Source organism: Grus americana, chromosome Z (assembly GCF_028858705.1).
Source record: "Grus americana isolate bGruAme1 chromosome Z, bGruAme1.mat, whole genome shotgun sequence".
In the NCBI taxonomy this organism is placed as follows: domain Eukaryota; kingdom Metazoa; phylum Chordata; class Aves; order Gruiformes; family Gruidae; genus Grus; species Grus americana.
Window position 1 is genome coordinate 20,399,221 of NC_072891.1, and position 14,903 is coordinate 20,414,123.

General features: G+C 43.2%; 1 protein-coding gene across 5 annotated transcripts in view; it reads right to left on the reverse strand.

The window, feature by feature from the left end:
* The window catches only part of SLC38A9 (solute carrier family 38 member 9), a 50,108-nt gene extending 39,443 nt beyond the window's left edge, over positions 1-10,665 (reverse strand). For 2 of the 5 annotated variants that reach the window (XM_054810372.1, XM_054810370.1), the window contains exons 1-2: positions 10,581-10,665; positions 1,847-1,998 (exon numbers count right to left, since the gene is read on the reverse strand). In XM_054810372.1, coding sequence (XP_054666347.1) covers positions 1,847-1,950 — 104 coding nt within the window. In that variant the 5' untranslated portion in view covers positions 1,951-1,998; positions 10,581-10,665. Of the gene's footprint in view, positions 1-1,846; positions 1,999-10,580 lie in introns of those variants that run through there. The other 3 variants (XM_054810374.1, XM_054810373.1, XM_054810371.1) reach the window with 2 other exon arrangements.
* Positions 10,666-14,903: the final 4,238 nt, after the last annotated feature.

The window sequence follows — 14,903 nt, forward strand, 5'->3', positions numbered from 1 at the left end:
GCACTGTTTGATACTTTTATGCAAGATAAACCTCTTCCCTGGAGCTGCTACTCCCTAAAGCTCTTAGGAAGAAGCCCTTCAACCACCCACTGTCTCATTCCTTCTTCTAACGACTGTGGCTGCCTCTTCCAATACGCAGAGATGGAGTTCAACCTTGTTTGGCCTCACTATGATTTCCAGGCCTTTCTGATATCGCAGGGCTCACTCCCTTCATCTTTGTTTCTCTGCATGCTTGGAAGATAAAAACCTAGGGTGTATAAAATGGGAGAATGAACTCAAGGGAGGAGCAATAAGGACAAAGTGGACAAACGTGCAAGCTGGAGGTTGTGAAGGTGGGAATACAATCCACGTACACGCTTCTGCTTTTGGGGAGGGACCCAAATGCCACGTGCTATGACCTTTTATGAAGCTGAGTCTCCAAACTCTGCTTCACAAGGAAAAAAACCAGACAATGAGGAAACAATACCTAACCTCACTTTTGAAAAGTGGATCTTGGTATTTCAGTATATCACAAAGGTGTAAACTTCTCTCATTACTACTGTATCACCACACCACCTGAAACCCTTTGCTCCTCAAACACAACATATACCGCCTTGAAACAAGGAGCTTCCAAAAGCCATATAAATTAGCAGTTGTCTTATGCCAGGAGGGTCTCAGACACTGCTCAGAAAGAAGATAAAGCAAGAATTCATTTTGCACATTTCCTTTTCCCACCTGAAAGTACTCTGCAGTTTCCTAATCTTTATACACACAATTCTGTATGCTTCTACATCTGTGCTCCATTTGTTCCCCTGGGCTGACTCAGACCCTTATCCTCCTTCCTTTGCTCGCAGAGAAAAAAGAGATTGTTTAGCTCCGTGTAAGCAGGCTCTCATGGCTTTCCAAAACTGCAGCCTGGGACAGCAGCAAAACACAGTCACCAAGAACACGTTTTTGGCTGAAGTGGGCCCCAACAAGAGGATTTTGTATACAACAGTGCCATCTTCAGTTACTTCAGGAAAACTGCTCTACTGAAATACGATGCTGGATGCAAGGGGAAAAAAAACCAACGCCATAAACAGGGTCCAATCGTTCGTCTGAAAAAGCAGAGCAGGTGCCTCCAGCTAGCATAAGAAGGTTAATTCCCACTCCAATCTCAGTTTTGGTTCCCGGACCAGCTCATGTAAGTCTTTAATAGCAGAGGAAGTCTCCCACTTGTACCTCCTTTGGGGAACGGAGCTGTTAAGCTCTAACTAAACATGCAAAATAACCACATAGCTAGATATGTATTATTTTTGGAGGCATGGCAAAAAGGCTGGGCTCTCGAATTTTTCATATATGCTCAGTCTAAAAAAATACTACGGTTTGTTTCTTAAAGGCAGTAAAGGTTGCTCAATTCCTTCAGTACTAGCAAATAATGTATTTTTCCAGCATAGACCTGCAGAATGCATACAGAGCTATTTACACATACTGACAGCCATTTATCTACACCATCTGGCAAGCTTTCTTGCATAGCCTCAACATTTCAGTTTCTTGTGCTAAATAAAAAACATCATGCTTCAGTACACACACATGATATTCAGTGTTTGAAGAGCACTTTAAAAGCCACACGTCTACTTCTTATTGCAGCACTGTCTGAAGTGATGTCAATAGAAAAGTCTTATCCTTATAAACAAAACACAGTATGAACATCTGTTCACCTGGTGCTTGGAAATAATATCATATAGAGACAAAGTAGGAACTGTTTGTACTCAGATCCTGGTTTCCAAATGTTAGTCTTCTGTCTTTGTAGGATTCTGTCGCTAAAAGCAATGATTAAACAACACATTGTTATGTAATCATTCTGTAGGTTCAGCCTTCCTCATACCTTTTGCACTTAAAATCCTCTGGATTAAACTGTATATTCATGATTCCATAATTGCTTTCATCACCTCCAACAGGAACCAAGAGAGGTTTGGTATCCTCTTCCATATTTGGTGAACGTGCCTCCTTCTTCTAGATTCTGTCAGTTATTCTGACCTAAGAAAAAAAGGAAATGAGACAACTGCAGTTAAGTAAAACTGCATCCCTGCTATGCATTTAACACTAGCAGAGTCCCATAGCTTCAGAAGCTCCTGGGGAGAAAACCACCAGAAAATCCCTTCAACTTGCCACTTGAGAATTCTCATTCCACAATGCAAACATCATGTGCCAAGCACAGCAGGGACAGTATTTTTTTACAACACCCATTTAAGTAAAGTGGTCAATGTACTGTGCTCTGAATATCTTTTAACACCACAAAGTAAAATAAAGGAATATGATAGATACTGTTGCTTATATTGGGACTGAAATAGGTTTGTAAAAGTGAGGCTCAGAATGTGAATTTCCTTTGAGCTACCACAGCTAAGAATCAAGTCCACCATGTGCAAATTAACATTAAGTATATTTGCATGTAGGTCTTACCTTCCTGCTTTCAAAGCACAGGACTCCTTTTCTTACTGCTCCACTGTAAGACCAGTGTGATTTTTAAAGGAGCTGTATTTGCAATTTGTAACAGTACAGCTGAGAACAATTTATCAGTTACTAGAGATTATTGTTTCACTAAATTACTTCAAACTTTGCAGCAGACACATAAGCAGTTTTCCAGTGTATTTCCCAGAATAAAGATCAGATTATTGCAGTCCACCATGTCCAGGCTTTCTGAATCAATGGCAATGAATAGTTTAATAATGCATTAATAATAGCATATTATATTCCTTCAGAGCACTCCTGGCCAAACAACGGGGAGCAGATTGCTTTTACGCTAATGGGATTCTACTTAGACTGAATTACAGTCCTCACATGGGACTTGCTGCAGTCTCATGTGCAGCTGAACAAATGTAATGGCTTTAACAGCTTTCATCCCCACCACATTCTGAAGAATTCCTCAGCCAGGACTCCTCCTTCAGACAAAAATGGTAGAAGTATCTGCTCTTTCAGGGAAACTGTTTCCTGATGCTTTATAATGTTAGACAGGAAAGACAGATGAAAACCAGAGCTGGCCCAAGATAAGGAAGGATGGCACTGGATGTTTGAAACCTGGAGTGGTGATGGAGGAAGTTAAAAAGAATGAGGTGTGTATCATCCTTCTGCATCCTTATGGAAATACACTGTAAAGGCCCAACCCCAGAAATTACATCAACTGTAGGTAAGCACTGAAATGGCACTATCCCTTCCTAGCTGCATGTGCCAATCCTCTTGCATTAGCTCATCCTGCTAATGCCTATGGCAAAAATCCAAAGAATCTAAAGGAGAGGATGAAAAAGGAAGGAAAGTTAGCATTTTTCAACCACGTTTACTCTCTGGGGTTCAAACAATTGCTAAAAGTGGAGTGGGAAAACACTCAAGGACCACATGACCACATGGGCAAGCACAACTGCAGTACTAAGACTGGCTCAATATGCTGAGGAGGTGTATTGTAGAGGACAGGCACTTGCTCCCCCTCTTGCTCCCTGCTCCCAGTGTGCTCAGCACAGGTAATGGCTCTCTGCTTTCAAGGGGAGGTGACCACTGGAGACTCCAGTTGATGGAAAGAAATGCTACTGGAAGCGCTAGTCCTGCCCTCGACAGCTCAAGGGCATTTGTGTGACCCTGCTCTTCCTCTCTTCTGCCACTCTAGCCCTTCTATAAACCATCAGTTCAGATTCTTTACCCTAAAGTCCTTCCCTTCCACATCATTGCTGCTGGTTCTTTGGCCTCAGCAGAACGTCTTACATTCTCTTATCCTCCTCAGCTCCTCTGGTGATGCTCAGCTTTTGAATTCCTGCTCCTCATTTCCTCTCTATTTTCTGTCTCTCCTACACACTGTCAAAACTACTTTCCAAACTTACCTTTACTAAGCTCTGTTTACAAAGAGATTTCTAAGTTCACAGCAATATTTTTATTTCCTTTCATGTGGCACTCTGTTCCTTTCCAAATCCCATTTATAGCTCTCCTCTTATTCGTTTTTTTCCTATTGATTTCTCTTATTTTTCTATAGCTCTAGGTCACCTCCTTCCTCCCTACTGATTCCACAGTACGTTCCATTCCTTTCAGGCCCTGCACCCTCCCACTGTTAAATTCACCCCAGTGCACATCAACTTGTGAAACAAAATCACAGGCCCCAGAGATTTCAGACACAGCTACAGATATCCACCTCCTACTCTGCCATTCCCATTACAAAATGGTTTTTGCATCCTTCTGACCATACCTGAAGACAGCAACCTTCATGGCCTTTTTTTTTTTTTTTTTTTTAATTGTCACCTTTAGAGTCTACAGCCTTTTTCTAATATGTCACCAGTGATCTCAGGTAGAAGACTGGTACTGTGGTATTACCTTCTTTTATTCCATTCTTTCATCTTTTTCAACTTAACATCCTGCATGCTTTTTCTGGACAGATACACCTAGGTCTCAAAAACAGATCCCTCATTTGTTCTGTATTTTGCAACACTCTCAGAGTTTAAATCAAACTTTGGATTTAGCCATAAAAATGCAGATGAAAATTTAAATTCTTAATGGCTGAAATGAAATTCGAAATAAATTAAACCCCAAAATACTCATCAGTGTTTTTAGCCAGAATTTTCCAGAAGACTGCAGTAGTGAGATCCCTTCCTTCCTCAAGCCCTGGTTTATGGTGCACATGAAGCAGACATTAAATCCTCATTTAAGATACTGCTTTGAACGCATCTCTTCCTTAAAACCTGTTGTAAATAACGTATTTGTGTTTTACACGTCAATCTGACAAATGCAGACAACATTGATCAACAGTTTGATTTTCTCTGCACGATGACTATAAAGAACCCAGAACATTTTATAGTATTCCATAAAGAAAAATAATCCTTCCAAAACACAGCATACACTGGATTGAAAACATGACTTGGGGCTTATGGAGCTGTTGCTTACTGACTCTTTAGGGTCTATGTAAAAGCTAGATTGGCAAAAACTGGCAAAGACAGTTTATTTTTAAGTGCTTATTATTGAAAACAGATAGGTGAAGCTTATGATGAGCAAACTGATTACTTTATAAATAGATGCAGTTATCATATATGTGAAGGCTGCAGCTGGAGCCAGTACAGCTTAAAAGAAAATTGTAAGCAGAAGAGCAAAATGAAGAAGAATGAACCTGATTAACCTCTCTTTTATCTAATTTCTGTCCCTTTTGGCTGGACTGTATTCTCAATAAACATTTTTAATCCATGGGGATGGAGCCAGTTGTGCTATCTGAACTTACTGCCTGACATTTTCCATTACAATAACCTCTTCTCGACTGCTTACTTTCCTTGTGTCCTAGTTATCTAAAGAGTTTTTTTATACCAGGTATCTGATCTATGTTCACCTCATTCCAAAGGTTTCCTTTAAAAACCTGTGCTATGACATGCAGTATTCTCTATATGGTCTTAGAAGCCTATAATCAGGACTGGGATGTCAAACTGAAAGAATTCATGTCAAAAATCAAAGTTGCTTGACAAACCTTATTCTGTTTGTATATCCTATGATACATTGTGGTTACAGTTTCCATGAGCCCACTGTTGCATTCAGAGAACTACTATGGATCTCTGGGAATTAACATATGGCTGCTTGGAAATGGAGAAGGCTGAGAGCTGCCTTGTTCAAACTGGATTTTCCTGCAAGTGGGAAAGAGGTTCCTGGTAGCTGTAGTGTACCTGGAGTTGGTGATATGAATTCATGGCACTTTGCCTTCAGCAGTACTATGAGTTAAAAGCATCGCTCTTTCCTGCTGCTGAGTCTCAGTGTCTTTCCTCTCCCTATTTGTGGTGGCACACCTATTTGTCTTCTTTCTTATCTTGGTGGAATGAACAGGACTAAAAAAATAAATCTAAAGAGGAAGAGAATTGTTTTGGGTCTGGTTTGGGGTTGTCTGGGTTGTAGTTCTGCAGAACCAGCAGTTTCACTGTCCATTTGAAGAGACACGGGTATAGTTTGTGGAAGAAAGAAGGCAACGCTGCTGGAAGCATAACTAAAACCACAGCCTGAGGAACCATCTACCTCTGACAGTATGTTCCCCATTTTTTTCCTTCTGTTTATGACCTACTTTGTGTAATGCTACAAAACAAAAGAGTATTTGTGCGGTGCACCACTGAATGATATTAAATATTTTGAAAGCAACCATGTAACTCTCAAACTGAGCATTCAAAATCAGTGGAATTTTTTTTTTCTTGTGCTTTATTCCCTATCCTTAGAATAAGGATAATGTCAATATTGGCCATAACTCACAGACATGTTGTGAAATTTATTTTTACATAAAACTTCGCTGTGATTCATACTAAGCACTGCCAAAAATGTCCTAGAAGAACAGTTATGGTTTATTGAGCAGCAAATAAGGTAGATCACTCTCATGCAAAAAAGAACTGAAGACTACCACTTTCCTGCTCTAACAAAACATTCCCTATTCTGAGAACTGTCCAGCTTAAGAAAAATAATGATCTGGTAACTAAGTATTTCTAATTGATATCATAATTCATATGTACCAAGATGGCTAAAACTGCCTAGGCAATTTTAATTTTCATTAAACTTAGCTAAGTTTAATACTCCAACCTTTGAATAATTCAACTTTGCAACCTCTGTCATTTTAAACACAGGTTTGTGTGTTAAATACCTGTGCGCAGACACGAGGTTCACTTTCATAGAATTGTAGAATCATAGAATGGTTTGGGTTGGGAAGGACCTTAAAGATCACCAAGTTCCAACCCCCCTGCTGCGGGCAGGGACACCCTCCACTAGACCACGTTGCCCAAAGCCCCATCCAACCTGGTCTTAAACACTTCCAGGGATGGGGCATCCACAACCTCTCTGCAGAACCTGTTCCAGTGCCTCACCACCCTCACAGTAAAGAATTTCTTCCTAATATCTAATCTAAATCTAGTCTCCTTCAGCTTAAACCCATTACCCCTTGTCCTGTCACTACACTCCCTGATAAACAGTCCCTCTCCAGCTTTCCTGTAGGCCCCTTCAGGTACTGGTAAGCCACAATTAGATCTCCCCGGGGCCGCCTTTTCTCCAGGCTGAACAACCCCAACTCTCTCAGCCTGTCCTCATAGGAGAGGTGCTCCATCCCTCTGATCAGCTTCGTGGCCCTCCTCTGGCCACGTTACTTTGTAATGTATGAGAAATAGGGCTTTTCTCATCACCATATTGCACCCTATATTCTTCTCTAAAAATCCTTCTTGTCTCTCCAGGTCCTCTGCCATTTGCTTGTCACCATTCTACTCTTCTGCAAGTTCTCTTCTTTCACCTGCAGGGACCTGCTTTCTGTCCTCCTCTGCTACAAACATCCATGTGTCTCCTCTTAACTTCTACTAGTGACAGCAAAGATGAAGATTCCAGAGTGCTAACTGCATGCTCCCTGCTAACTGCATGCTCCCACAACTAAAATCTTATCAATAAGGCAGGAACAAATGAAGAAATTTTGTTTGCCGCTGCAGCATGCTGCATTGCCGCTGAGGGGAAAGGGCTGTAAGCATGTTTTCTCTGCACCCCTATTTCTTTTCCTTTCCAACTCAGCTTTGGTGAGGAAAGTGGTTTTGCTTGTGAAACTTCTAACCTACCACATAACCGATATCTGCTACTTAGTCCTCCAAGCATTTGACTCCAGCAGGAAATATTCTGGCTTTGCTACCCCCATGAAAGGCAGCATTAAGTTCTGTTGATAATGCCTTCCTAAACTTTCATGGCTGTATCTAGCATAGTTATTAAGATATAAAGGTAGATCTTCCACGATAGCTATGATAAAGGACATATATTCTTGACATACCTTTTTAGTACCAAAAACCCCACAAATGTTGACACTAGTATCTTTTAAGAACTGGTGTGCACTGCCTTAAAGCACGCTTGGTTGTCCTCCTTTCACTTACGAATGAATGGCTACATCTAGAAGGAAAATTTGAAATACTCTTCCAGATATAAAAAACCTGTCCAAACTGTGTTAGCATGATACCATAAGTTTGCAATTCTCTTCTGGGTAAGGGCGTAAAACAGTAATTACTTTTTCCCAATCGTGCTATCAATACAGTCCTAACCATCCATTAATATCTAATCACCTAGATGTTCAAACACCATTAATGACAAGGTACCTTTCAATGGTCAAAAGTCTGCAAAGACTTTGAATCCTGTTGTCCCTTTTCTTTTCAGCATATAATTTCACTGGTTGCCTGCAATGAAGCTGTCTTAGTATACTCTCTTGCCCTACTTACAATTCTCCTACAAACAGCTTAAGCACTACATCAGAAAAGTAGCAAAAGGGAACAAGTGGATGAGAATTTAATAATCCAGGTTTTCTGCTGCTGGTCATAAATTGTGAAGCAATACCTAAGGGTACACAAGGTACTTTCCCAGTCCCACTCTGGGCTGCACTCCACATGACTTTCAGATGGTACTCTAAACAGGGCTAGACTTTCATTAGTCCTCACTGGCTTGCCCCCATGAGTTTCTGCTTTCACTGCCTTCAGGTTCTCTCTCTCTCTCTCTCCTGGTTGCAAAGTCTGAAAAGCTTCAAGGAGTGAAGACAAGGACCCAGCAGATTTAGAAACCTCACTCTAACCTGGTGGCCATGCTGTGATCTGGTCTCCTCCATACTGGATGACAAAACCACATTACAGTTCGCTTGCACTGTCAATCTAACAATGGTAGTTTATAGCTCGGCTACAGAGGTGTGTGTCAGTGCTTTAAGATGAGACTCCCATCTGGACAGATCATTCAGAGTTACAGCCCAGGCCATGTAAAAGGCTTACCAAACAGGCCACAGCAGGAACAAAACTGTGATCGGTTAGTCAGCCGTTCTAGTCATCCCACAAGCACAGACTGTGCTTAGCTGCTTTGTAGGACTGCTGTTTATCAGAGAACCTTCCACAGAGGGCAGGGGGAAGAAGGTACGGAGGGGCACTACCACCACAGCCTCTACTGTGCTATCATGGCTACCAGTGCAGTTGGACATGGTGCTGGAAAAACAGCAGCTGGAGCTCAGAGCTGTTTATGCTCCGTGTTACCAAAGCTGAAGTTGCTGCACCGACGTTAGCAGTGAATCTGTAACAACTTCCCACTGTAGGAGAAGACTCAGTGGACCAGCCATCAGGGACAAAGCCAGAACTCTTAATTTGGAAGTCATGCACCTTAAAATAAATGATCACAGAACTCAGTCACCAAGAACCTGTTACTTTTCAATCTGTTTAATTACAACTACAGTCCTAAATTATTTTGGTAGGAATTTTGCCACCAAAAGCTGTTCTTGTGCTTATGTTCTTTTGAGATTTCTGGTGGTTCTTAAAAGGATAGCTGCCAATTAGATTACACAAATAAAACCATGACAATTTAAACTGTGGACACATTTTGTTTCATTTCTTATTTAAAGTCACTACTCCTAAAACCCCACCTCATACTCATGGTTTAAATGCAAGAATCCACTAATAAAAGTACTTAGTCCAAATATGGAAAATTATTTTTAAAAGTGCTACCTGGTGTGACCTGGTCATTTCTTAAATTCTGAGCAGATGAATGGATGAATAAAGGTCAAAGCATAGTTCTCAAATAAAATGCAGTTTATATGTGCACATATAAATTGTGAGAAATAAGCACGGTCTACACTCAAAGACCTTCAAAGCAGGATATAAGAGTTCCTCAGTTCCTCTGTTGGGGCACTGAGTCCTCCATCAGAAGGGACTGAAGAATGCTATACTGGTCCTAAGAGTGGTAGCATACATTCAGAGCTCCTCAAAACCGGGATAGCTTGCCACCAGTTAGCTTGTCTACACTGTCCTACAACAGTATTGGTTGAAGATGATTAAAACTGTATAAGCAATGTAAGTTAATAACTTTTTGGGAAAAAAAAAAGACTCTTGAATATACAAGCTGAAGCACTGTTGAGCTTCTATGTACCTCAGACCGAACCAATGAGTATGCAGTCACTGCCAGATGATAAATTTAAGTAAAATTAAGAAGAAATGAAACATTAATTTGATTTGTCTTCAACAGATAAAGCATCTATTATTTGTATATAGATTTTTTTATGTGGAGACTATAAAGAAATACTTCAAGAACATAAAAATTATCACCTTAGGTATTCACTTAAATTTTTACACCTTTTTTTTCTTTTAGGTTAATGGGTCCACATTAAGAAAGCTGAAAGCTTTCATGCCGTTTCTGTACATCTGACAACGCTCCGATGTTTTGTTCGTTTTCCCACGTAATCCGTCGCCCTCGAACCAGACACGGTGCCGCCTGTCAGTTTCTGCCGCCCGCGCCGCCCCCACCCCGGCCCCCTCCTGCCGGCAGACCCAGCGCCCTCGGCGGCAGGCAGGGCGCCTCGGAGCCCGCCCGGCGCGGTGGAGCGGAGCGGAGCGGCCCGCCCCGAAGGGAGGCAGCGCGGGAGCTCGGCCGGCCCGCCGCTCCCCTCAGGCGGCTCAGTAAAGCCGAACTGGAGGCGGCCCTCCGGCCAGAGCGGATGAGGCAGCGATACCCGCCGCACCGTGTTCGTGAAGCGCCCCCGTGCCCCGAGACCCGAGGGTCCCGCGGCGCGACCCCGCTGAGCCGCCCTCCCCGCCCCAGCCGGGCCCGAGGGCGCTACCGCCTGGCGCCACACAAACAGACTCTACCTGCGGCGCAGCACCGCCTCGCTACGCTCCAGCAGCCCCACACTCCCGCGGCGGCAACAGGAAGCAGCCCAGGGGCCGGGGCCGGGGCGGTGGCAGGAGGCTCGCGGCCGCCCCCAGCGGCGGGCGTGGCGGGCCGCGTAGTTCCCGAGGGCGGCTCTGCTGAGGAAGCCTCCCGGGCGCTGCCGAGCGCAGGACTACGCTTCCCGGGGAGCTGTGCGCGGCGCGAGGCTGGCGGGGCGGGGCTCACCGCGCCGGGGCGTCTTCCGCCGTTCGCCTGCGCTCGGCTCGGTGCAGGGGGTGCGGGGAGGCTCCGGCAGGTCAATACCGGCGGCAAGCCTAAACCCGGACCGGCGGGGGCAGCTCTCAGCAGCCTGCTGATGCTGTTTCGGACAGCCCGTGCCATGGCTGTTCTTTGGGCCGCCCTCACCTCCCGCCTCTGTTTCTTCGTTAACAAAGTCTCTAGTTGGGTAGGCAAGTGCACCGTTCTTCGGGCTCTGGGCGTCACTGCCGTGAGGTACGTGTGCTACAACGAAACACGCTCTGTGCCTGACCGAGTTCTCAAGTGAGGGCGTTACGGTATGCACCAGCGTTTACCAAATAGCCATGAAGAAAATACTTGCATTTGCTGGTGATGGTTGATGAGGTGCCAATCAAAACAAAACCAAACCCAGTCTAAACTCACCCATGTCCTTCCATGCTTTTGCAGTCAGTATGGTGACAAAGTGTAGGCATAATCCATGCCAAAACAAACCACTCTGGTCTTAGCAAAGCACCTTCTGTGGAGAATGAGGTATTATGAGCCTCCTGACCTGCTGAGGGAGGTATGCAGGACTTGCTGAGCAAAGGACAGGTAAGCTCACCGGACAATGGGGACAATCAGCCAGCCAATGCATTTTAGAAATTCAAATTTAGAAATACAATGCATTTTTAATCCTGGGGTGGGAGGGGTTGGTCCTAGTTCAATAAAGTTGGGAACGTGTTCTTTTTGTAGTTGAAACCCTGGTTAAAATAAAATTCCAGGGGTATTTATAGCTCATGCTTGGGAAAACTGCTGAATTGCACACAAGGAAGACAACAGACATAGCTTCCCCATGTGAGAGCAACATTACAAAACAAGCTAGACACAAATCCCAATCTGTACTTTCTGCTCAAGCGCAGCCTGAACCAGATTGTGTGGCTAGCAGTGTGACTGTTCTGCAAGAAAACTGCTGCGTAATTGAATTTCAGGCTGTGGGAGGAAATGAGGCAGCAGAGACCAACACCACCCATCATCCTGAAATTCAGCTGCACGTGAGCTCAGTCAGACCAAAACTCTTGCTTCTGTGTCGCCCAGCAAATCTTTTGCCTCTGAGCCACTTTTAGAATCCAAGTGTATGTTGTGGCTCTTGGGCATTTGAAGATTTTGGTTGATGAGTCAGGAAGTCTGTCCACCTGCTATCACATGAATTTGAAAAGCAATGCTAACACCACATGCTGGTGCAATGAGACTAAATTAAACCAAAACCTGCAAAAGTAGAGATGTGTGAAGGACTGACTCTTTTCAGCATCCAAGCATCTAGTCTTACTCTTGCAATCCTGTCCTCTGTCCTATGCTATGAAAGACTGACATAGTTACTATGATAGCAGATAGATGACCTGTATTTCATTGCATTCCTGGTCACCAACTACAGTCCTCGAGTTATGCTTAGGAAAAATATTTGATTGTAAGAACTGCAGGTAGGCCAAACAGAAGTGTAGAGATTCCTCCTGCTCCCTCATGAAAGCTGCTGCCAACAGCTGACTTCACAAAAGGGTATTGTCCTGCAGTATTTGTGTTGTGGCTTTCTATTCTGATGACGCATTACTTTCTGGGCAAAGAGTGTCTCTTCCTACGTGCCTGAACAGTGTCTAGAAAAATGGCAGCCTAAATTCATTTAGGACCTCTTGGTAAATCTGTAAGACAAAGAGGGTACTAAATCCAGCTATTTAAAAAATTTCCACCTCACACTATGTTGAATCTCCTTTTGATTTAGCCTTCAGGCATACTTTGCTCTGTACTTGCAGGTGTAAGATAATTGTAATATGCACAAATTCATAAAATGGAGGCATTATGTAACATTGTAGTGGATGAACGAGTAACTTCTCCCATCATTGCAAACAGGGGCATGGTCACATGGCTAACAAACTTAGTGGGCTTTGCATTTTGTTAGGGATTACTCCAGATTTCTTTCTAAAAAACCTGATAATACATCAGGATAACATTTAAGATGTAGAAACTGCATTACACTCAAATCTTGTTTGTAGGCAAAGAGAAAGCACACCTTATATATAAGTAAAGCCAAGAATTTTTTTGTTAGTGTAACTGAAATCCTAAGAGTATGATTATTATTAGTCCAGCTCTAATTGTTACACAAAAAGAAAGAAGACAATTTTTTAAGCACACGCTTACTTTCTACCCTTTTCCTGGTGTTAGGCTCACCCTTCTACTGCTGCTCCGAGTGGTGGTTTTGTTCTTGGGTGGTGGTGAGAGGCGGGGATGTTACAGCAAGTTGTCAGCATCTGGAGTCCTTCTCTGGGAGGAATATGTTGTTTACCTTGCTAGTTTCTTCTGTCTTGCTGTAGGGGGTTACACTCACACTTGGGGTTATTTTTGCAAGTTGTCATAATATACTTTTATATGTTTTTCTGGTGATCTGCAGCTCCATGTTACATTTGAATGTACTATATAAGATACCATTTATGTATGTTGGATATTACTTTGTTCTCTTTTGGCTTTTGGTGACTCTGCTTGAATGGGGCTGGTTGGACAAAATGACCTCATGGGGCTGGTTGGACCAAATGACCTCAAGGATAGTCAGCAAACATCTTGTGCAACTTGTTCCCTGCCACCATGGTTTACATCGAATTGTTAGCAGCCTTGGGGGGGGGGGAAGTTGTAGCTCCCCGAAGAATTTCCTGAGTTGAACGAATTAGTTACATATTCCATGTAATTTCTTGGCATTGACAAAATTTCATAGTTTGGCTTCTCCTGAAGTAGTGGGAAGTAATTTGGAGGCAGTTAGATCTAGTGTCCTACATGTAGGAAGCAGCATCAAGTATGTTCTGTTTCAGCCCATGTAACTGATCCCTGCTAGGGCAGGACTGGGCTGTGCCCTTCCAGCACTTAGGAAGGTGGAGTTCAATACTCATATGTTGAGAAAATTCCTTGATTCTCAGAGTCAGTAGCAAAACTCCTGTTGAATTCCTCAAGACTGAAGTTTGGCCTAAATAGTACTGCTTTCCCCGTAACTTGTCGTTTTTCTACTAGGTTTCTCAAGCGCCATTGGGTATGTGTAATGACACAGTACAGCTTGAATATACCTTATGTTGCTTCCATAGTCAAGTGATTTGTATTTTAATGTCCCAAGAAGGAAGATTTTGTATAAAAGTATCACAGTGGGTGAGGGCTTGGATGAGACAAGCCTGACAAAGCACAAGCACTGGGCAGTTGATGCTAACACACGGCACGGTGGAAACAGCAAGATGCTGACCCAGGGCTGCTGTATTTTGTGTATCCTGAGCTGTCTGCTAGTGAAAGAGCTGTGGAGATATTAACCTTTTAAAAAGCCCGGACAGTTCTGTGCTCTCACCTTATTGGCAACCTCTTTGGAAGAGAAATCCTCCAGGTTCCTGTCAGCCACTGGAGATCCTACAATGTGTACTTAGTGTCCTACAATGAGCAGAATCAAAGGAGTAGAGGAAGAAAATAAGAACTCTCCAAGTCCATCTACTAGTTAGTAGCTGTGACATCTGATTGTATCTAAAATGAACTAAGAGGTCACCTGCCAGTGATTACAGATCTGCCACCATGACTGCATTCATAGTTGCTCCCTATGTCTACCATTAGAAGTATTGACATAAACTGTGTCTCCTTCAGTTAAGGAGTGCTGAACTTGAAGTTATGCTGGCAAAGCGGAGGGAACGGTAACCTGATGATGGAAAGGAGAATGAACAATTTGAAAGCTCTCAGTTTGGCTTAGATGTACCTGAGCAGCACATCTGCCATTAACCATAAATTTCTCAGGGGAACAAACACACTGCTCTCTTTATGGACATCCAAAATAGAGTTTCAGTGCAATGAAAACAGAAGCCGTTTTGGCTCATGAAGCAGCCTACTCTGTTTTCTTGTTTAGGCAAAATGCAAAAAGGTGTGTTACAGAGTTAGCACAGTGGGTAAAATCTAGGTCACAAGCCTCCCTACTAGTTCCAGATTCTGCTTTAGGAACTTGTAAATAGCTTTATACACTTCCCACAGCCATGCTCCCACTGCGAGTTCTTCATCCTTGGACATTGTGTATCTTACTG